Source organism: Periophthalmus magnuspinnatus, chromosome 3 (genome assembly GCF_009829125.3).
Source record: "Periophthalmus magnuspinnatus isolate fPerMag1 chromosome 3, fPerMag1.2.pri, whole genome shotgun sequence".
In the NCBI taxonomy this organism is placed as follows: Eukaryota; Metazoa; Chordata; class Actinopteri; order Gobiiformes; family Gobiidae; genus Periophthalmus; species Periophthalmus magnuspinnatus.
The window spans coordinates 23063818-23088936 of NC_047128.1; the positions used below are offsets into that span (position 1 = coordinate 23063818).

Sequence of the window (25119 nt, forward strand, 5' to 3'; positions counted from 1 at the left end):
GATGTTATCGCTTTGCCTGAAATATATAGACCTACACGTAATTTAAGATAAGATTAAGATAACTACTAAAAATAGACTCTAATATAACATCTTCGTAAAGTGACTTGAGTATTGCACATTAACTTACCGATCTTGCGCGCTTCGTAAAGATAACAGAAATACCTTACCGTGGTACAGTCTATGATATCTCCATAGAGACAGCAGATGACACACCCTCCACCAGAAAAGTTACATAGTGCACTTTTAAACCATGCAGGATTTGAAGCAAGCACAAACCAGAGGGAAAACCATTACCAAATAAGGCATTAACCAAGAGGATATATCTTAACCAGGACAATACAGATAGCATGGGATTATTATTATTATTATTATTATTATTATTATTATTATTATTATTATTATTATTATTATTATTATTATTTTATTGTATTTTTATTTATTTATTTATTCATTTTTATTACTACACTAGAATTAACACACAACTAAACCTGGTCTAAATTACATTATGAACAGACTAAGCCCAGACTTTTTTTTTTACCGACTTACACCACCAAAGCACCTGCTACTCTACCACAAACCCACAACTATAATAATATCTATATAAATAGGTTATATTCATCAGCATTATTCCCTATGGCTCTCCAAAAAAACACTGTAAAAGCTGTGATTAAGCCTTTTAATGGGCGAAAGCATCAATTCAAAGCACTAAAACGTCTAGACAGCTACGTCGATGTTTATAATTTCTTGTAATTTCTTTCAGTCAATTCATTTTCATTTTTGTCATCGCGGTGGGAGAAACTGAAAGCCTCTCTCTTTATAGGTAATAGTTTTAACAGACTGCAAAATGGGCAGCAGAAATCATTACACGGCAGACAATAAGAAAAGCAATTATTTTTGTAGAGAAGTGAATTACATTATCCCGGAAAATAAGTGCGTGCATGAAATAGTTATTGGTGGAGAGGAGGCTTTGGTTTCAAGTGGGGAGGTGATGTGGAGGCATTCAGGTGCTGTTTAGACTAGAAATAGTATCCTTCAAGGGCGAGTTGTTGAGGGTTTTATTGTTGTCTGCGTAAACAAATATATATACAGAGATGTAATGGCCTAATATTCCTGTTTGGAAAATGCTTATCTTCATCTTCTCCCGGCAAGCAGGCCCTGGGTTATTTGAGGTCTATGAGGGAAACTGCATAAGTGCTTGCTCAACATGTGATAAAAATAGATGTTCATAAGATTTGTAAGGTTTATAATTATGAATATTCTGAAAGTGCAGTTCCCATTAATTTATCCAATAGACTTTTCTGCAAAATTCGACTATTATGGAGCAATGGGAGCTAACAGCTATGTGGTAATCGTCCCACAATACACACAATTATTTTCAACTGTAAAGCGTTAAACAAGCTAAAAATTCAGCTTTTTAAAAACTTGACAGATTATAAAGTGGAAAAGCGTGACTCTATGGGGAAAAATGAATGGGAATTTCGCATCTGGAACTCAAGATATGGCTGGGATTGTTGAGCTCCACCGTGTTTCAAAGTGTACAAGGTTCGTATTTAATTCTGCTAACTTAAATAATTAGAGAGCGGAATTAAGTAAAATTGACTTTTTAGAGGATTCTACCATGTTATATTCAGCTTTATATGTCATCCATGCATGTTTGTGTAATCTTGTGATCTCTCCCAGGCACTATTCGAGCCCTGCTTACGATTAGCAGTTCAGAGACTTGTCCAAGACTCCGCCCACAAGCCTACGATATTCTATAAACATACAAAAATCATGATACAAAACAGTACACTATAACTTCACAAACCTGGTGTGATGTGCAGTAGTTTGATTTACCGGAAAGCATGCTGATTGTACTTTGACGGCGCTCTGAAGGGAGAGTAACTTAGCATGGGGAGCAGAGAGCGCCAAAACCCCCCCCCAAAAAACTGAAAATAATTACACATTTTAATATCTTGTTTTGGCAAATATAGCATTTTCAAAACAATAAAAGGCAACATGGTGATCCAAATATGTTACGTGATGCCTTTAAGTAATAATTATATATAAGAAAAACACCTAACAAAATTCTATGCACAAGTTAATCATCATCCATCTTCACTTGCAGGCCTCATCAATTCCACAAACCCAGCTCGTTCTCCCTCACGTGTGCTCCAGTGCAGTGACTCGTATCCCACATACATCAGCCGTCTATCTGTCTGTCTGTCTGCCTGTATACCTGTATACCTCTATCCTCTAGCTCCTCTCCCTCGCCTCCGTAGCACGGCCGTATCTCTGAATCGCTGTATCTCCTCGCTACGCACATGTCAACTTCCATTCTCCTGAACTCCACACTGAACTCTGCTCAGCCAAAAACCTGCCCAGTGTAGGTACCACCTGTCAGATTGCATCGCCCTGACTCCACTGTCTAGAGCTGTGTGGAAGATAACCTCAGCACCTGCAGCTCACCTTGGTGGAGGAGGTAGACACAGCTTCCATATCGCAGCGCCAAAGTACATGTTAAAGACGGATATTTTACTTCTATGAGGTATTAACTGCTAAAACATAACAGATTTTGATCACCGTGTTATCTTTTATTGGTTTGAAAAGGCTACACGGAAAACAACTTATTAACATGTTTTATAAGTTGCATTTTTTGACCCGGTGAATCTGCCTCCCTTTGCTCTCTGTGCTAAGTCACTCCCCCTTCAGAGTGCTATCTAGTGGTGGATGGAGTACTTAGTATTGTTACTTAAGTTCAGATATAGAAGCAAAAAAAAAGAAAAAAAAAGAAAAAATCTATTTGAGTAAAAGTATTTAAGTACCTGTTTAAAATGTAAATGCATTTTTAGAATAAAAAGTAAAAGTATTTCACACAAGTGCTGTTAATTTGTTAAAGAGTTAAATGTAGCGATATGGATTAAAAAAATGCTACATACTTTGTGTATTTATTTTTGTTTGCTCACAGCTGAAGCTTGAACTTGAAAACTCTGGTCAGGCTGTTACTGCGAACATGGTAAAAAATAACCTCTTAAATCATATGAAAAGTACTTTTTACTTTTCAGCCCTGTTAAAAAAATGTAGTGGTGTAGAAAGTACAGATACCTGCTCTCAAATACAGTGAAGTAAAAGTAAAAAGCACTTAAGTAAAGTACAAACACCTAAAGATTTACAGTACAGTACTTGACTACTTTTACTGCGTTACCTTCCACCACTGGTGCTATGACATTACTATCAGTGGTGCATCCAGCTAATGAAACTACTGCACATCGCATCAGGTTTGTCAAGTCGTTGTGTAGTTTTGTATCATGCTTTTGTGTATTTATTGATGGAGAATTGTCGTGTGGGAGCATGGCTGATGTAGGATTGTGGGCTGAGAATTGCGCAGAATCTTACAGCGAACCGTAAAAGAGGGTTTGACTAGGGCCCAAGAGGCATGTTTGTGATGAGGGAACGACGATATAACATGGTATAAAGCTTTTTTTTAATACATTATACCCACATAAATCATTAGCATAAAATCATTAACATAGCATGGACAGTGAGGTGATACATGTTATAACAGCATTTCTGCTTCGTTAGCTTACTCAGTGTTATATTTAGTTTGATTCATGCATGTTTGAGTAATCCTGCATTTGACTTCTCAGAAAGTTCTATTAAAATTTCACACCTAAGGTCATACACGACGTTCAGAAATGTCATGTAGCCTTTTCAGCGATAAAAAGGTAAATTCTAATCTGCGGCATGTCTAACTTCTGCGGTTTTGAACAGGGCTTCCCATTGACGCTGACATTCACAACTCAGCGGTGGCTCCAGACATTTTTGGTTGAAGGAGCGAAGGGGGTGCTAAGGTTTTCAATGTGGGCGCTCGTTGAACACGTTAATTTAGAGCCTTTTAACCGTGAACCACAACTGCCACCCCCTAACAAACAAGTTTAAGTGTAGTTATCTCCTGTAGTGACTTTTAAAACCTTATATGGAATTCCTTTGCTTATTTTAGTGTAATTTTGAACAGTCTAGGGTTGACATTTGAACATTTTTAGTTGAGATTGGATGTGCTATGAAAATGGGGGAGTTATGGGGAAGTATTGGTCATTCTAGGGGAGGAAAGGGCCCCCTCAAGCCCCCTTCCCGGCGACGCCCCTGTCACAACTATAAAATTGTATTAACAGATTTTTGTAATGTGTTTTCAGTCTGAGAATATAAACCTGTCCCTGTTTTACTTAAGTCTTCAATTATGGCAGATCGTCTCACTTTGTCACAGATTCTGAAGTGTTTTTGAAAGCTGTAAATTGAGAAAATCACGCTTTCATTTTCACCTTATGAGCAAAATGTTTGACAGACAAATGATAAGAAGTTGTGTGAAGTGCCAGTGCAAATATGTCTTACAAATGTCATTATTTCATTAGATGGTGTTATGTTCTATTATAATATTTGAGCACATCTAAGAAGTTGAGAAATTAATTTTCTTTTTCACTTATTTTTAAATGTCACACACTTTCATGTTGACCCTTTAGGACCTGTTAGAGTGCCAGAGCTCCCATTTTCTTATAACTTTTTAGCATTACATTTTTAATACAAACAATTAAAAATAATTTGTAATATAATTTGAGTAATAATTTGTTTTGTACGTAAAAGACATGATTATATTAATTTTTTTGTAAGTTTCCCATAAAAAAAAATGTAAATGTGCAATACTTTTGTCATGAATGTTGATCAAATGAAAAAAAGTTAATTAATTTTGGGCGGGTGAAATTGTTATTTTAACTATTCACCATTTTAATTAGTTTTTTATTCAGCCTTTGAAAACTATTATTATTATTTTTTATTCATGAAAAATATGTAACACACAAAAGTACACCAGACAGAAACTTCAAATAACTTTTATCTGGTTCCTGAAAAAAAAAAAAAAAAGAAAGAAAGAAAAAAAATAAAATTGGAGGGGTTGAGCATGGAAAATTCAGCATTTGGAAAAAAAATATGTAGAAAAAAGTATAACCTTCTTTTTTCTTTTTTGTGATTTATTGGCCATTTGAGTTGTTTTAAATATTAAAAATGATCATATTTATAACATACTGATGGAATTTGAAGTACAGGGATTGTGTAAATGTATAACATAACCTCTAAAAATGATACTACATCATGCAAAAACATGACGTACTGGGGAAGTCGCTCTGCCAGGTGATAAAGGGTTAAAACCCAATAAAATAATAATATTTAAAAAAAAAAATAGTCATACCGTCTGAGAGGAAGTATTCCACCTCTCCATTATTGCCCTCGTCTCCGTCTTCTGCGTACAGCTTGTAGACCAGAGTCCCGCCCACTGCGTCGGAGGAGACCACAGCCAGGTACGGAGAGGGCACCATCCTCCATTCTGGGACGTTATCGTTCACATCTGTGACCGTCAGCTCCACACGCACCAGGTACCACTCTGGACCTATGGAGAAATGATGAGAGGAAAAATGTGTTATGTAAAGTTTCAAGTGAACTTAAGTAGCGAATACCATCCCACTGGCTGATGTGAACAGAATAGTGCCTCAGGATAGAATGTAGTGATCTAGAGTGTAGTGTTCTTGGCTCTTTAGAACAGATTTGCATTGAACGAACACAATAATCTACACAGAAGCAGAGAACGCAACATGTGTCAGGGGTTTTTACACAAACACACACACAAAAAATGAGAAAAAAAAAACATATTTGGGATCAAAACTGAAGAAGCAGCTTGGATGAGCAAAAAAACGTCTTCACACCTACAACTTTTTATCCAGTTGACAGATTTTATATTGTTCTTTAACTATGGATCATACCTGGATGACTGAAGGACCACACAGACATATTTAGCATCATAATAATTGTTTTATTTTGCCTATGCATGATTTCCAAGGACATACCCCGACTTTCAGTTTAAACAATTTACTCAAATCTTATCCTTGGTCATTTCTCTCTATGATTCATTCGCAGATAAAATGACAGATATCACATTGGCTTACACTTAAAAGGAGACAGTCTTTTGAAATGAGCAGATCTCAAAGATACGGAGCCCATGGAAGAGCCAAAGTTCCATCTTTAAAATGATATGAATGTAAAATAGTACAACCAGAACTAGGCCTGTCACGATAACGTAAGTAGTAATGAGCCATAGAAGTTATTAATTTAACCTTTTATGGCTTAAATCTTATCATATAGTCAAAAAATAAACATTTTCCCAGTAGTGCAATATAGAGGCGTAATAGAGGCCCTTTAAATACATCACAAGCAGGGTTTTTTGCTTAGTTTTTTTCATTTTTCCTTCTATTTTATATCATCTAAATAAAACGCGCCATGCCTGATTTGTACTGTCTTATTCCTCAGTTACCTAATGCATTCAAATTTGTCCCTATGTTGAGTTTATAAGCACTTTTCACTACTTTCAGAGGCCAGAGCTGAGTTTACAGTCACGGTGAAGCTAACAAACATAAGCACGCTAATGGTACACTTCCTGTTTCACTGGGAAGTGAAGAATGTAGAATGTAGAATTAGACGCAGACAGCACACAGCGGTCTCATTTTGTCCCTAAGATCTGTGTTTATGTCGTAAAAACAGATGGAGGGATCAAAGTAGTAGTCTTGGGTCGCAGGTTCAGAGGCTGGGGTGTTTGTATCGGTTGAGGTGAGCTGGGTTAGACGCGGAGGTGCAAAGTGGTTCCAGGGAGCGGGATCACGGTGGATACATGAACAAATAAACTGGAGCATGAAATGAAGAAAAAATGGAAGGTGACAAGACAATCTGGCCCTGAGTGTTGAATCCTCAGTCCTTTTCTACAGGTGGAGGCTTGATTCCTTGATCAGAAGCAGGTGTGTGGAGGTGGTGTGAGAGTCTTCACCCAGCTCCAGGCTCAAACACAGAAGCAAGGCAGGAAAACAGCACAGGACACACAAAAAACCCAATTCCTGACAGTTCACACTATATCTGTATAGGGCAAACTTGATTTTAGTTAATTTTACTCAGAAAATGTACACACGATTAACACTGACCCTCAAATATATTATTCCTACTTGTATTTATTGAACGATAAGTCGATATCGTAATCATTGTGGCAGGCGTAACCAGAACAAACTATGGCAGACTTTGGAGTGCCATCAAAATCAGCCTGAATGCAGTGCTACATCTACCACAAGTCATAACAAAGGAATATAGTGAGTGGGTTAGTTATTTCTTCATTTCTAAAGCTTGAGACTGAAAAACAATTTCAAAGAGGTTAGTATCTATCCAAAAGGGTTCAAGGAAGGAATGCAATCAAGTGGCTTCAGTTTTGCAAATGTTTGATTAACTGAAATGTGAACACAAAGCCACAGTGTCTGAAGGTGCACAATGTGACTTTTTATGCTTGTCTCCATGGAGATGCTGTTGCTTTGTTTGGAATGTTTCACAATATGACATGAAAATCTATCTATCTGCTTTAAAACAACAGGTCAAGTTGTTGGACATTTCTCTATGTGATTAGTTTGTTGTTAAAATTGAGTTCTCACATTGGGATCTGTACTAAAAATAAATATAAAAGGAACATTTCAACGGTTCTTTGACACAAACAGATGTAAAGGATTCAGATCCCTTAAAAAAGCTAATTCAGTAGTGGCAGTTATCATGAAAGAAGAACCAACAAGATCCAGTCTGATACAAATTCAAAACCAATTCATCAACAATTTCCAGTAAACCATGGTGCACCTTTAAAGCTGCCGATCAAAATTAGACTGGGTGACCCCCCTGCCATGTTGTATTCTCACATATCACCACTAGATGCTGTCTACATTACTTCAGTCTGATATTTTTTGACAGTTTTGATGAAAGAAAAGCAGAGAGCACAGATGAACCTTAACAAAAGTGACGAGTGTCGGGAACAGGTTTCACATCTGCCATATAGATATAGATGGTAGATTTAAAGGTCCTATATTACACAAAATTGACTCTTATGAGCTTATGGGGTTGGATTTTTGACAGAGGGAACTCCAAACACAACTGCATTTGATTTTTTAATTATCAAAAAATGAAAATCGATAGTAATTTAGCTAAGTAGTCTCTTCATTGTACCAGTCTTTATACCAAAAGTGAGCGCATTAGGCATAACTAACCAATGGGTCATAATATCAATCTCTATTTAATATGCACTGGAATTTCATGAATAAAATCACGAAAGTGTTTCAATTTATTTTGCCTCATAGTTGACTTCTGGAAATTTTACTTCACTAACAAGGGCAAAGCCATCCTCTGCAAGCCAAGGTCCCAGTGTGCTCCCACCCACCCATCCGAGCAAGCCCAGGCACAGTGAGCTTTGAGCTGTGTACACAAGAACTTGACCCAATACAGACACACTTTAAAGGGCAATCCACAGTGCAACCCAACAGAGCAACTTGTCTGAATATAATTTCATTTTCAACTGGCAATGAGGAATAGTTCATTTAGCCATTTACCATTAAACTCATATAAATGCAATCTCTACATACAAAATATAGCAAAAGTGTCTGCTCTTTAAAGGTGCTATATTACACAAAATTGACTCTTGTGAGCTTTAAGCAATGTTAGAATGTTTTTACCTCCTGCAAAACATACCTGGAGTTGTGTTTCATGTTTTAGTAACCTTTTATTATTAGTCTGTCTACATCTCCTAAACTCAAAATGCTCTGTTCCACCTTGTGATGTCATGAAGCCGTAGTTTTCAAGTTAAGTTACCTTTTACCTTTTGTTCAGTAGAGATTAGTAATTCCAGGGCTGAAATCATCCAAACGATTCTAGTGAAGGTGTATGGAGTTTCAAAACACAGTGGAGCACTTCCTGTATTACCACATGACATCACAAGGTGGAACAGAGTGTTTCCTTCTATTTTATATCTAAATAAAAGCTGCCATACCTGATTTGTACCGTCTTATTCCTCACTTATCTAATGCTTTTTGAGCAGCCTAACTTTTCTCCATGTTGGGTTTATAAGCACTTTTCACAACTTTCAGAGGCCAGAGATGAATTTACAGTCACTAACAGGCTAATGGCACACTTCCTGTTTATAGAATACAGAATAGAATAGAATTTAGAATTAGATACAGACGGCACACAGTGGTCTCGTTTTAATCTTAAGAGCTGCTTTTACACTATGTCTGTATGGGGCAAAATAGATTTTACTTGATAAAATAAAAAAATAAAATAAAATAAAGAAATAAAAAAATAATAAAATACAAAACATAAATAAATAATAAATAAATAAATATATATCTGGCTTCAAATTTCAGTTACAGGTGTTTTAATTGCTCAAAAAAAAAAAAAAACCTTAAAAAACTTAAAAAAACATTAATCCTTATTGGAGTGCAGTTGCCTCTCCACAGATCTGACTAAGGCCTTCTGCTTGTCACCATCAGATAGATAAGTTCAATGCCATACTGTGGAACATTCGACACAGACATTACATCACCATGGAGACAAGCAGGTAACAAAAACATAACATAGCGCCCCTTTAAGAGAGCGTAAGAAAGTATAAAATAAATCAGTGGATAGTGCACAACATCTTCAGTGGCATTTAGTTAATGAAGTTCTAAGTACGGAGATCTTGTTTTACGACTGCTGTTTGTCCAATCTGATTACAGAGCCATCTGGAAAACTGCAGAAAATGTTTACTCTGCACGTATGTTTTATAGGCACATTCTATTTTTCTGACTTTTAATATGAAATTAAAGTTTTAAAAATGTATTTCATAATAATAATTAGTTAAAACAGACTTCCATGCATCGCTCCACGCCTGTAATCAACACTGAATTAACACTGATTACCACTCAGAACGCATTCTTTCTTATATATGGAGTGAATGTAGGTTAAACCATAATTCTCTGCTCATTTACATTCTACTCAACAAAACCTCATTAAACACAAAGAAACAAGGTCAATGTCTCCTCTATTATTTGCAAATGACTATAGAATCACATGTGGTAGATGTTGGCAAAGCTGACATAAATCAGTACAACAGGGAGCTCCAGAGACACACCAGTAATTATAATCAGAAAGTCACTATCTGCGGAGAAGGTAAACACCAATCATATCGACTCAGGTATTACACGCCCCCTACACCACACACAAACATGAATCGCACAGTGTTAGACAGTCTGAGGTGTTATTAAGGAGTGTGACGGCAACTTTAACACAAGTCTCCTGCGAATGATCATATTATATGGTTAAAAGAAAAAAAAAATTAAAGCGCTTTGAATGTGGAAAAGCACTGTACATGAAGGACCCACTCACCCATTAACACGCTTTCAAACACCAGTGTACGCAGACACTGGGGGTGAGGTGGGTTAAGTGTCTTGCCCAAGGACACAACAACAACAACAGCATTCATCCGTAGAAGCTGGAATCGCACCGCCAACCTGTAAGTAAGAAAATCTGACCGCTCTACCAATGACATTTATGTTGAGAGCAGGATTCAAACTGCCAACCTTCAGATCAGTGGGCAAACACTCTACCAACTTAGGTACTATCATGTTAGTCTGTGCAAAAATGTTCGGGGTCAAATGAGCATTGACCCAGACTGCCAAATGTCTGGGTCAGCTGTTATACTGTTATGCCTAATTTCAATGGAGTTCAATTAATGTATAGTCAAAAAATATATCTATAGACTGCAATCAGAACAGCAATTACCTTGCATGGCTTCACAAAATTGATGATTTAACCAACTAAAAGTAAGAAAACCAAACCATTTTCAAACTTATAATCCTGTATAATCCTTATATTCTGTTATTATTATTGTTGTTGTTGTTGCTGTTGTTGATGCTGTTGCTTTTGTTATTGCTGTTGTTATTGTTGTTTTTTATGCATTTATTTATTTTTATTAATTGAATGTATATTGCAAATTCTGAAATCTGAATGATGTATGTCCTGTATAGCCACAATTACTTTAAAGGGCCCATATTACGCTATTTTCTGATCTACATTATAATGTTGTTTACTCATCACAAACATGCCTGGATCATATTCTTTGTTTCATTCTCTCTCAAACGGAAAAACTCTGTTACACCTTGCGATGCCATATGGTAATACATGAAGTGCTCTACTGTGTTATTAAACTCTACACACCTTTACTAGAATCATTTAGATCATTTCCATGCTGGAATTGCCAATCTCTGCTAAACAAAAGGTAAAACGTAGCTGTTAACTGGAAAACTACTGCTTCATGACATCACAAGGTGGAACAGAACATCTTGAGCTTTGGAGATGTTACAGACTAATAATAAAAGGTTACTCAAACATGTGTGGATGAAACAAAACTCAACTCCAGGGATGTTTTTGAGGAAGTAACAGCTTTATAACATGGCTTAAAGTTTGCAAGAGTCAATTTTGTGTAATATAGCACCTTTAAAACTTATGCTTTACCATTTACTCTTTGAAAACTACTTCAGACGCCATATCTATCTTGAGGCAGACTGATAAATGTGTGGCTACTAATCTGCACTAGTGTGACTCCATTTGCATATCTGGCACAAGCACGTTAGGCGAAATGTCTTGCCAAACGACAGAACGACAGTATGCACAAGCAAAATTAACCCCCCTATTGTAATATAATACACGAGAAAGGCAAATGTAAATTGTGAGAAACGATACTATGGTTGTTATAGAAACAATGGCAAAGTGAGATATGGGATGGAAATCGATGTCATTAAGGGCGGAAAGTAGGAGGAGTATTTTCTAAGCAGAATACACGAGCGGAGATCAGACTGAGACTAAAGACCACCAATAAATACCTTCACCCAAGATATAACACTCGACATTGGGGCTTTTGTTGACAATAGTTCACTTTCTTTCCTTCCCCTGTGGTCATAACAGATTCCGAATTAATTGGTGAAAGGACAATGCTGCTTCAGGGAGGTAGGGATGGTATTAGCTTGATAATAAATCACAGGACTAATATCCGAGAGCCCCATGCCAAAAAATCCAACACAGACAACCACACATGCACACAGAAATACCCGCTCCTGTCTCGCTAATACCGATCATCACTAGATTAGCGGCTAATGAAAGACCATAGGGACTGCAGTGTTTGGAGCCATTGCCATTCCTCACGCTAATGCAACCCGCGGATTCTAATGACATGTCGCAATCCCTGGAAACATGGGGACCAGCAATTACTAACAGGGCCACAGAAGGCATTTCCACGGCTACTGACCTTATTTGCTCCACTAGGTTGCAATTCAAGGCTTTACAATGTGCGCAATGTGCTCTATTTCACCCTCCCAAAAAGTGCTTTCTTGTTATCTTGTTTGCAGTGTGTGTGTGTGTGTGCGGGGGGAGGGAGCGCATGGTGGGTATGCTACAGATGCTAGCATAGTGAAAATTGTATTGCTATTTGCTGGGAGATTGAGTTGAAGCATGAAAACGGTGGTGAGGACTTAAGATTGTGCATTGAAAACATGACATCTGCTGTTAAGGTATTTTGTAGGTTTTTGCTAATGCTATATTGGTACAGTGTAGTGAGTTTTTTACATTTTGAGCAGCAAAGTCATTCTTTACTGAGAAATGTACACAGTCTTTTTTTAAAAACTACTTCAATTGACACAATAGGAAAAGCTTAGGGGGCTGATGGTTCTGCTGCTGCGGTAAAGATGGGTCAATGAAGAGTTCCAAGTTGGGTCAATGTTATTTCTATTTACACCAATATTAGCTGCCCATAGTGGTTCACGTGTATAAAATAAAGTCAGTGGTTGGATACAAAGGTCAAATATTGGCAAGTTAAAATTACTTACTATATATTAAAGATCCTTTATTACACAAAATTGATTCTTGTGAGCTTTAAGTCATGTTAAAAGGTTGTTATCTCCTCAAAAACATATCTAAAGTGTCACACATGTTTGAGTAATCTTCTGTTATTAGTCTGTCTACATCTCCCAAACTGAAAATGCTCTATTCCACTTTGTGATGTCATGTGGTGGTAATTTTCACGATAACAGCTACACTTTACCTTTTGCTCAGTAGAAATGGGCAATTCCACGGCGGAAATTATCCAAATGATTCTCGTGAATGTGTACGGAGTTTAAAAACACAGTGAAGCACTTCCTGTATTACCACATGACATCACAAGGTGGAAAAGAGTGTTTTCGGTTTGAGAGAAGAACGCAGAGTTAATATGCTGATTTGTGTGTTAAACATGTGTGAATGAAACAAAACGCAACTCCAGGTACATTTGCGATGAGGAAACATTATAACATAGATCTAAAAATAGCGTAACATGGGCCCTTTAAGAACAAATTATTTAGTTACGACTCCTGTAAAACAGTTTGAAGGACTTTGTGTATGAAATGTGCTAAATAAACTTGGTGTAATAATAATGCTGATCAAATCTACTGTGTAATTGAAAACTTGAGGAGTCAGTAAAAGAACTCAAAGTGAAATGTACCCTGTGCCTGGGAGCAAAAGCAGCAGGAGTTGGTTATGCTGTTGTACTGTCTATGGGCGCCCCTTTGGTTGGTTTTCACAATAGACACAGTGCAGCTTTCTTCCAGGCAGTGTGTTGTGATGGTGACTCACTTCTCAAGTGTCAGGGGGCTTGTCTGCTCCAAGAGAAGTTTTGCAGCATTTTGTTATCGGCATCTGGGGCTGGATTAGAAGTTCGGATACAAAGTTTTTACAAATGCTATATCCACCACATTTTGAGTCTGCTGTATCTCTGGTGCTTTCATAACAGTTTGAAAAATGAAGTATGGCGTTACGTTTAACAGACTTGTTGACCTTTGCTTAATCGAAATCTCCTAAAAATACTGCATACATTTCATACAAATTGCATATTGCTAATGCATTTAACGTTTCTTTTACATTTATAGACGTGTTAATCAATTTAACCCGGGCGAACTGTCACTTTTGAAATCACTACATTAGTTATGTAGGCAATGCGTGGGAAATATGTGGGTATATGCGCTATCCGTTTTCCAATCCTTTGAAGTCTTTCATTCCTGACATTTTATACACAACTTTGTGAAATGATCATTGATTTTTCTGATTGCTTCCAAGCATTACCCTGAAGGGCTTAGAAAGGCTGCTTAGAAAAGTTCAAACTTTGCAAAGATAAAGCGATAGACCGTGTGAAGTGAAGTGTATTGGGCGAGTTCGCTTTTGGCAACCCTTCGAGACGAGACACTGCAGGTGAATAGGAAACTAAACAAAAAATAGATCAATAAATGTTTTTAATGGTGCACTATGCAATTTTTCTAGTGGAGGGTCGGCCACCTGTTTGTCTTCCGGGAGATGTTAGATAAGCTCCCTTAGTTTGGAATATTACAGGTAAAACTGTCTTTGATTCAACTGGTGTTTATAACTCGCATTCTTATACTGACCTTCTTGTCTATTCAAACGATTGACCTGTCCTCTGTCAAAATAGATTCTATGCAAAGTGATGGAGACAAGGTGTCAAATGCTGCGCCAGAAAAGTTACATGGCGTATCTTTAAAGTCAAACAAGCTAGCAATTAAATATCACCAAATCCTTCAGTAAAAAACTTAAAAATATTGTTCAGAACTTAAGTGGAAAATTTGGCTAGTTTAGGATGCAATCTTCTCAAATATTTTTAAAGTCTGGTCATCTTTGAATCTCCTTGTTTTCAAATGAGCTTGATTGACAGGTGGATTAGCCAATGAAGGACAGGCATGACCCGCCCATATCAGAAAAAATACAGGTAAAAAATATCACAGCGGGCGGATTTCTGCAGAATCAATGGGCGAAGCACTAAAGTCTGTATATCTGAGATGAGATAAATTTGATTTTATAAATCATAGGTAAATCATAGGTGACCAATGAGCTCCTTTGTTTCACAAGTGTCACTGAAAGAAACAAATCTGACTGCATGATCACGTTTGACCGGGTTTGAGATGCAACAGAGGACGTGGGGACTAGACTGATATCAATCTGTATAAAAATTATGGACAGCTATCATTCTGAATTTGCAAGGAAACTAATCTTGACGTCTGATTGACATTACAATTTCTAATACAAATCTGGATTTGTTCATGCAGTGAAATAATAATAATAATATTGTGGACTGAACATTTCATTTCCAGGTGAATGCATCAATTTAGGACAAAAACTGACCTAAAATCAACATACCTTATAAAAAGATTTGCCTACAGTGTCTCACCTTAAGTAGCAGACAGCACATTTGATACTCTTGCCACTGCTTATTATATCCTCCAACTCCATAGTGCTAGCTCGTGTCCCTGTAGCATTCAGTGAACAGAGCAGATGTAAGAAAACAGTAGGAACATGTATGCCACTTCTCACCAAGGCCGACAAGCCCTTTGAGTGCACCGGCCTTGATCTCTTCACCATGCAGCTGTCCAGGTTGTCTGCCAAGTGGCTCCGCTCTCCTGAATGGTGTTGGAGAGCACTTCTTTGTATCATGCTTTTACAGGTGTTTTCATCTCGTATTGTCTGGTACTACTCTTGACTGTGAAAAGACTCTGCTACATGGGATCTGTCGAGAAGAATAAGCTTTCTTGTACAGTGGTGTATGTAAGCAGCTGCGAGGTTTTTAGTGTGAATGGCTGGTGATTATCATTTCAAAGGTCAAGGGTGGGTAGTTGCTGCCAATGTGTAACGCAATGTAAGCTAATGTTGTACTTTCATTGCATAGAATCTAAAGGTATATTAGGCATTCATTATGTTGTTAATGGTCTTTAAATGCAGTAGTAATAAAGTGTTTTGATGGCGGAAATGCTTTGAATGAGTCTAGATTTATTGACTGCGCAGTGTTTCTACCTGTGACATAACAATCCAGGGGGAAAAAAAAAGTGATTTGGGAGGCACAGAGCTCAGGCACATTGAACAGGTTTACTGAAACAAGAGTGAATGAAGCTAAATACAACTCCAGGTATGTTTTTGATGAGAAAAAACAGTTAAAAGCTTAAAAAAAGTCAGTTTTTGTGTTTCACCAGTCTTCCAAGTTGAATGTAGTGACAGTAATAATACTTGTTTTCTAATGCACATCACGTTTTATGAAGCAAATCCATAATCTTTACTGCATCACAATCTATATAAAGGACCCTTAATAGCCTCATCATGTGTTATAGAAAAGATATGCTGAAAATGTTGAATCAACCCTTGTGCAAATTGCTTTTAGCTGGACATAAATAATAGCTCTAGTTGCACAACCTCATCGACACTCAGCTCTGTCCAGACAGCATGAATCATTATAGAATTAAAATAGACTTGTTAATAGAGCCTTATTTTGGAAACTCAAAACACAAGCCTTCACTGTGTCTCTCTGGAACTACAGGAAAATAGGCTTAAGCATCAAAACTAAAAGAAATATGGCAAATTTAACACTAAGGGTAGAAAAATCAAACAAATGTTATAGAAAATGGACAAAAGGACTCATTCGGGGGTTAGATTGTTAGTTTTGTTATGTCTACAAGCAAACAACTAAAGAATAAAATGAACTGAGAAGTCGACTTGAATAAAAGAGTGTGATTTATTTAAGCAACTGTGTGCACCATTGTAAAGATCTGCCTTTCCCTGACAGCGTTGTCTTGTCTCTGCACTAAGCGTTCTCAGTGTCAGGACATACAGCATATGCATATCACATGGATAATATGAAAAACAGTTTATTAAAGAAGCTCAAGGCCAAAACACTTCTTGGGACATATATAAGCAGTTTCATTTAATATGCATCAAACAGTGGACGACAGAGCACAGTGTACTGGATCTTCAGGTCAAATGGATAATATAGAGTTGAACAAAGAGTTAAGAAACTAGGTCTGCATACCAGTAACCACGCTATATGACATATAGTATACATTGGATAAAGCACTGTAAAGATTTCTATAACACTGTACTGTAATGTATGGTATCTCAGTGATGCTAAAAATAATCAAACTTGCAGCAAAGAAGTCTTTTCTTCTTCTCCACCTCCTCCTCCACCCCATTCTGGTCACCAATTGTCCTTTATCTCCGAAGTTAGTTTTGTCTTTCAGAACTTTAAATGTGTGTTTAAACATTGGCTAAAAGCTTTGTTTACAGTGTGAAGCACGCACTGCCACTGGGTCAGCTGCCTCAATGATCTGCTCTTGCCAGTGTTTGCCTTTGTACAAACCTTTAGTATTGTTTTCACTAGAAATAATGAGGTGTACTTTTTAGCATATGATTACACAGTTTTCTCAGTCAAATATTCGGACACACTTTCTCAGGCAGTGTTTTATCTTTATGTTTTCTGCAGATACAGTAGATACTTAAACAAACTGTACTGGTAGTTTTCAGTTGTAGAATGTGATGACTTGCCACGAAATATCCAATTATTGACTAAATCCAAGAACTCAACGTATTTCAAAATGATTTAGCATTTTAACAATATTAATTTTAGCTGCTCCCTTCGGTATAAATTAATATTGGCCTATAGAATGTTGTGCTATCATCTGAAACCCAGCAATTGATCCACAAGGGAAATTAATTGGACACAGTAGCTCATACATTACAATATAATAACAAAGAGCAAAAAGTAGAAATCGATGGCCTCCTAGCATAGTTGCCCAAGTCATTTTTTGGCGAAACTGAGTTACTTGTATAACTCTACTCTGCAGACTCTGCTGTATCTGTAGGTGGCTCCGTCCTTGACCAATCAGAAAGATTTTCACAGCCAAAAAACATTTTCTGCCAAAGTCATCTTCCTGACTTTGGTGGTTTGTGTGCTACTGAAACGCATCGTAGTCTCTGTAAAATCTGAGTTTCTGATTAAGTTTTTATCTTCAAATTGTCTTTAAATTCTTTATACTGAAGATATCAAAAGTATGAAACCAGATGTGCGGCGATATCGTCTTCTTAGAATTATAAGATTGTATTTGCGTTATAGGTAGTTCTAGATAGTTTAAACTTCTGACCCCTCAGAGCACAAGGAAGAAAGGAATGTTTTTTTTTGTTTTGTTTTTTTGCTTATATAAACCTAAAAATGTACCAAATTCTAGAAAATATTGATACAATTTTATAGAATTTGGACTTGGAGTGAGTTTGTAGTGATAAAATTGCACGGTTATTCAGGAACAACACAATTTTGACAAAAAAACATCAGATAGAACATTATAACTCTCAGAGGAATAAAGTTCAGCAATTAAATATACAGTGTTCTCTCATTTATCGCGGGGGTTACGTTCTAAAAATAACCCGCAATAGGCAAAATCCGCAGTAGTTAGCATTATTTTTACAATTATTATATATGTTCTAAGGCTGTAAAACCCCTCACCACACACTTTATACTCTTTTCTCACACATGCATTAACATTTTCTCACATTTCTTTCTTGTTTAAACACTTTCAAAGTTCAAACCTTCATATATTATATCCATCTTCCTTGATGATCACTTTAAATGTGTTGTTCACGTGTCTCTGCTCCAGAGCGTTTCTGAAATTTGTCAGTGCAAAACGTTTCATCGACATCGTGGTTTTTGTCGGGGAGAAAACTTGTAAACATACAGCACTTCAGAGTCACACTGCCATCAAACATTTATGTGAATTTGGCTGAATGCATTCTGTACTGGAGACACAGCACAGAGGAGACTGATTGACAATGGTCTACAGTCCCTTAGCCAATCAGGACGCACAACACATTACACTGTATTTTACATTTTAGATTTAGATTCATCAAACCACCCTTTGTTTTGTTGGCATCACTGTAAACCCTTGGAATTCACTCAATGAGCTTCATGAGGTTTTCACTTCATAGGTGACCTTGTACAAGTCCATTAGCGGAATGCCAAGAGTGTGCAAAGCAGTAATCAAAGCAAAGCGTCACTATGTCGAAGAATCTAAAATGTTGAGTTAATTCACATTCTCATTTGTTTACTACATCCAATACGTGTTCATCCATAGTTTTGACGCCTTCAGTGAGACTCTACAATGTAAATAATCATGAAAAAACATAGAAAAAGCGCGTCCAAACTTTTGACTGGTAGCGTAATTTTGACATCAGCACAAAAACCATGCAGAAACTCCATCCCTCCTCTGTCACAACTCTCCTCCGCTGACCCCAATCAGCACCTTTCTAATTCCCCATCCCTCCGCTCCCTTCCACTACAATGCTCTCCTCATTGTTGCTGACAGTACTGCACTAAACCGCAGCCCCGATCTTCACCCCATCTCGCAATCTGTCATTTAGCGCTAACGAATCCACCCAGAAAAGCGACTTATTATTAGAACTGGCAACAACACATGCATTGTATTAGCGGAAAATAGACTCCGCTCCCCAAACGGAATATTGAAATGCAGCAAAATGAGATGTAAAAAAGTCAGAGATAGGAGCGTCGCAAAGGAGGCCAGTTAATTAAATGTCCTACGTGGGGATTACAAAGCGCTATTTGGCCCCGGTTGGACCATCCGTAATCTGTTGAAATGGAAAGCTGCCGTGGCCTAAGTGACTTTTCACATTTTTAACAGGGAAACGCCAATTAAAGTGAAGGATGAGGGGGGAGAGAGGAGCCGGATCAAGTTATTGTTGTAATACTAATTGCGAATGATACAAATGGTTAGCTACTAGAATGAAAATCCATAAGTACACTATAATTGCAACGGGCTCGAGCAACTTGTGAAAGCTTAATTTTGAGATGGAAAATTTGCTGTCAATTAAGAGGCAGTAGCGTTACAGCGTTTACAATTTAGAACAAGTTGGATATTGATTTTTACATGACGGAAGAGTTAATAGGTCACATGCACGGGCCTTATAGTCGTTGCATTTTATATAACAGCCCGGAGCCACAAGTTAAGTATGTGCTGTATAATAATCACTTCACATGTATTATTTACCACAATAGCACTTCTATGTTTGTAACTGAAAAATGAAAGGGTCACAGGAGTGCACGTAATTCACACAATGGACTGAGGAATAGGGTTGTCAAAAATAGCGAAAATCAGATATATAATCGGATATATTAGGCCGATGTTTGGACTTTTTCGCGTATCCAGCATAGGCCGATATTTGTTTTGGTCAATCTGCTGCCTAGAAAATACACACAAAGCTTTATATTAAAATTTTAATACGAAAAGATAGCTGCACAAAACGTGACAACATAGCTCTCTTTAAGATTTGTGAGTGACTTGGAGAGAGTTTGTAGTGAATTTAAATGACATAATTTAGGGAAAATAGTCCAAATTGGCCTAAAATTGGCGCGAAAATATTGGTAGAGCTTATCGGCCATTGGTTGCTCTGTATTCTGAATAATTAGTATCGGCATCGGTCATGAAAAAATCAATTTCGGTTGATCTCTACTAATTGGTGCTAAAACGAGTATTGATATTGAAGATACTTATCTGAACAGGTGTCAATACAAAAGAGTTACATTCACAGGGGAGAAATAGACCTTTCCTAAATAGAATGATCTTGAGCTGTATCAGAACAAGTATAAGAAAATATAGACTAGTATACGTCCATGGACAACTATGGAACATACTTGGACGACTGAAGGATTGCACAGATATAAGGCCACATGGGAATATAAAAGAAAATGCTGAAAATCTTGTTGTATTGCCTAAGGAAAGAGTCTATCATTGTGGTATCAAAATCTGTATCAAGTCTATTAGTATCAAAATCGACAACACTAATAAAGGAATACAATTCAAACCAATAGGCCTGGCTGTGTTGCATTTAAAACAGTTGTAGGGGGACAAACAGGTGAAACAATTCAGTTAATAATTAATTATAAATAATAATAATAATTATAAATAATAAAAACAATAGATCCCAACTAAACAGCTAAGTAGAATAATGAGCAAAATTGGTCCATCAGTGTATTTAAACATCATTATTTTAAGTCATGTTGGGTTTGACTTTCAAAATTGTCCAAATTATCAAAGATTTGGGCTCTATTGTCCAAATTATCAAAGATTTTAAGCTTTAACACTGCAAAAATACTAAACTACCTCACATGCTTGCCTACATACATATATACAAGCTTGATAAATTGAAACGCTGGTTTGTCCAAATGCACCAAAACAAAGAAATGTGCTACCTAACATAACAGCCATTTCAAGTCGCTAATGGTTCTTCAAATAAAAGCCATCATACCACTCACTACCATGCCCTTACTGCTGAGAACTGACCAGTGAACAAAAGTTTGCACCGACTCAAAATGAGAAGTAGTGGGACACATCAGGGATCCATTTGGGAGCTGAAAGGGGCCGAAAACACCAGGCATTCTGTTTTCAAGCCGCGCCAAATGACCCAAGCAACCCTCAAACTAGCTCAAATCTCTCCTCTATACCTCTACCACATCTGGACCTGAATTAGACCCTGCTAGAGTCTGGACAGCCGGGATGACACTTCCAGTAAATAGCCTATTCCGTGTCCACTTCTCGTCCTGCTTGGCCTCCCCATAGCCTATAATGAGTCTTCCTGAGATTAGTCTGCTCCTCCACTTTTCACATGAGAGAGAGCCACCATGATACGTTCCTATTGTTTACAACCTCCGCTGTTTCGCTCCACTTAAGGCGGCATTAAGCTCTATACCCCAGGTGATCCCAAACCTATTCACAACGGAAAGACAATATGTCGTCTCCTTAAGTATTGGCTAATTACGGAATCCTTTAATTAACTGTAAACGTTCCAATTGGACTTTTACAGTTGAGTTGAAGTAATCCAATGATCTCGGGGTTTATTGGGTCTTATTTTGGCGTTGGGGGATTTGGAGAAGATTACAAGCATCTGCCTCTTGTCTTCATGTGCTAAACTTTGCATGACTTTTGAGTGCACGGAAGGAATTCATTAAAACTATGGAAGAGCAAAGTGCAAGGAGGAAACGAGTACATATTCCCAAGTCAAACGAGGTTGTTTATAAGTTGCAATTGCTGAAGAGTTGTATTGGAGTGTACTTGAGGTGGCAGGTTAAAAACAAAATGTAAAATAGTTCTTTAATAGAGGCAGGTCTTCAGGTGGTGGAAATATATCACCTTGTGGGGTTGTTATATTGAAATATGCTTTCCAGAATATAAAAAGAAGTTGCATGTATACCATTGGATTCTTACGGTGGAGAAATGTATGGTCTTTTTTGTGAATAGTCTGACATGGTCAGTCTATTCAACGACTTTAGTAGGTAGGTTATGATAATAGAAACTGTTGGATTCACTATTTCACTCATTTATTACAGGTGATGGATTTGAAACCCATCACTGTATTCTGTATGAAAAAGTAGGTTGGCCATCACTATCTATGAAAAGAACAGCTTTGTATGAGATGTATCTATAAGGAACTACTTCAAAACCTGCCGGAATACCTCACCTGCTTGTGTCAGTGAACATTTAATACCAGATCACTGCATAAAAGGACTAGCCGCACTGAAACTGAGACGGGAAAGAGAGCTTTTAGCCGTTTTGCCTCACAAAAATTGAATAAACTTCAATAAAAAGCAAAACTGGATACACTGGTGACGCAATCTGTGACAAAGTGCGCTTTGTCCCTACTACTGTCCATACTTTGACCACTTCGAGCCAGCTTCCCCACACAGTCGCAATTTAATAATCTGGTAACAAACTTCTGTACACACACCTGCACCTGTTTTTAATGTTTTACAGTATATGAACTGAAATCCAGGCTCAAAACGGTTGATTTGTTGATGATTATTTATGTTTTGATTTGTTTACATTGTGATTTTAATGTCTTTCTTATTCTGTAAAGCACTTTGGATTACTTTGTGTCACACAATTAAACTTGCCTTGCCTAAAAAATAATGACTGAGGAATTATACAGATAAAATAGCATATTGTCACAGGTATCAGATCACAATTCAGTTTTTATTACCAATCCGTCCAGTGGTCTCAAGTCAATATATCCACACAATGGAAATGCAGTTGAAAACCAAACCCAGCGTCTGAACAAAACTCCCTCACCTGTCACTCGGCTGGTTTTCATTACACACCCCTCCATCAAGAGGCAAACTGCTGTCAGACAGTGAATCACTACAGAGGAGGACAGACATGAGACAATGCCGTGTCAATAACCAACTGCTACTGCCTCCTGCACTTAATATCACTTTAACTATATAATGCATTAGTGAAGTGGTTATATCAAAAATACTCGTACTTTCTCTATGTTACTGTGTGGTCCTTTTTTTTTTTTATCCCTGTCAATAAACATATAAATAAAGAAAAAAGGAAGCTCAAGTGCATAGACTGTATATACAAATGGACATAGCTAACCTGCTAGCCGCTGCGTTCCAAATAGGAAGTGAACATAGGTGCGCTCCGGCTCCATCTACTCTGGCTCCAGTTCACTTTGTATTGGGAAATTGTTGTCGCTCTCTCTGTAACTGCTGCTGTCAGGCTTGTCATTTTGGTCTAAAAATGTTCGTATTAACCCGCTCTACAACATCCTGTTTGTTTTGTTCTTTTTGTTGTTGTTTTTTTGCTATTGTGTGCATAAATCAAGATATGAACATTAATAACAGACAAATCAGGCGCCTTCTTTCCCCGCGGTCCTTCCCACTAGCATTAGCAACAGGCTTGATTGACAGCGTTGCTAAGCACCCGCCACATGCCAAACCAGTAATACAGGTGGGAAAGGGGCGTTACCTTCATCAGCCTTGCTCTGGATTGGCTATTAGGTTGCTGTGATACTTGCGGTCAGAATTTCTAATATGCAACTTGGCTCAAAATTCGCCTCAAAACTGCTCTAGCCTCGATGAGCTTCATTTGACTGGAGCCAAACGCTATGGAAGACGTCACACTCCATTAGTCCACTTCTTTGTACAGTGCTCGAGAGTCATGATCATTCTAAAACTGTTCAGGAAAGGTCAATTTGCCCTGTTTTGCCCTGATTTTGATGTTTTTGTTTAGCTTTTTTGGTACACTTGTTTAAATGAGTATTACATTTCTAGTTTTAGTCAAGTTGTATCTGATTTCCAATACAATCCTACAATATATACAAACTCATTGGGGTAGTTTACTTAGGAGAGAATCATTAGTACCTTGAAAACAATGACAACAAAAAACCAACAGAAAAAACATTCAGAGACTTTTTATCCTTTGATTTGGCAATTGCAAAAAATACAAGTCCGTTTTAATTAATGTACAAATTAAATGAGGGCAAAGTGAGTTTCTTGCCTGCTAAGACTTTCCCGTTAAAATTGTAACGCTAAAAACAATCCTAATTAGAAACTGAGAGGAAAAAGTGGATTATGCTCTGTGCACTTGAAGCCCATAGGGAGCAAAGAGAGCAAAGAACTCCATTTTTTTTTTTTTTTTAGTACTTATTATCGACTTATCCTGTCATTGCTAGGTGTCGCATAAACACTCTAATAAAAGACCACTATAATTAACTTTTAGTCTTATATCCTCACCCACAGCCCTGTGCTTTTCTGTGTGTTAAAACCGTGTTGTGCTGACATTTTTTACACATTAAAGCGGTGGTATTTTTAGCTTTTTACAAGGTAACATGATGATCTTGATATGTTATTCATTCACAGTTAATACACCATAGAAGTAAAATACCCCCTTTTTAAAGACTGTACATGAAAATCTGCAGCTTGCTAAAGTGAAATACCACCATGCAGAGATGAGGGGACAGGAAGAATCAGAAGCAGTTTAGTGTTTAGGGAAAATATTAAACAATGCATGTACTGTATGTATGTATGGATGGATGGATGTAAATAACTATCACAAAATGCCAGAAAAAGTAGATGTCTTTTGTAATTGAGACTGAGAGCAAGCACAGTCTCTAAAAAAATTGTGTTGTCATCACTGTTCCATTTCAACAAGAATTTTTCATTGATATGACTTTTAGTTAATTAATTAGTTTTAGTTTTAAGGTCAAGGCACACTGTATTGTTCGTGAAGGGACATTTGACCCATCCTTCAATGTCATCTCCAGATCTTGAGTTATAGGCATGGTTAGGACTACCTTAGCTGGAGAATTGTACCTATTGTGCGTTATCTAGTTTTTGTTTTTTTTCTCAAGAAAAATGCCATGTCAATTTCATTTCGTTATATCTATATTTTAGTCAACCAGAAATATAGGTTTTGATTTTAACTCTAATAAAGTAAATTTTATGCTGAATTTGCTTATGATCTGATTGGAGGCTGGTTGACTGTCACCAGCATACGCCCACTGCTCGGTACTTACTTCGTTCTCCAGTTTTATTTTCTTAATCGATGATATGCTTAGGATTCAGCACTG

At 37.2% G+C, this 25119-nt stretch overlaps 1 protein-coding gene across 1 annotated transcript in view; it reads right to left on the reverse strand.

The window, feature by feature from the left end:
• Positions 1–25119, reverse strand: part of si:ch211-186j3.6 (neural-cadherin) — a 410843-nt gene that overhangs the window by 273683 nt on the left and 112041 nt on the right. Inside the window, exon 2 of the mRNA XM_033991613.1 lies at positions 5219–5416. Within this exon, the coding sequence (XP_033847504.1) occupies positions 5219–5416 (198 nt within the window). The remainder of the gene's footprint in view (positions 1–5218; positions 5417–25119) is intronic.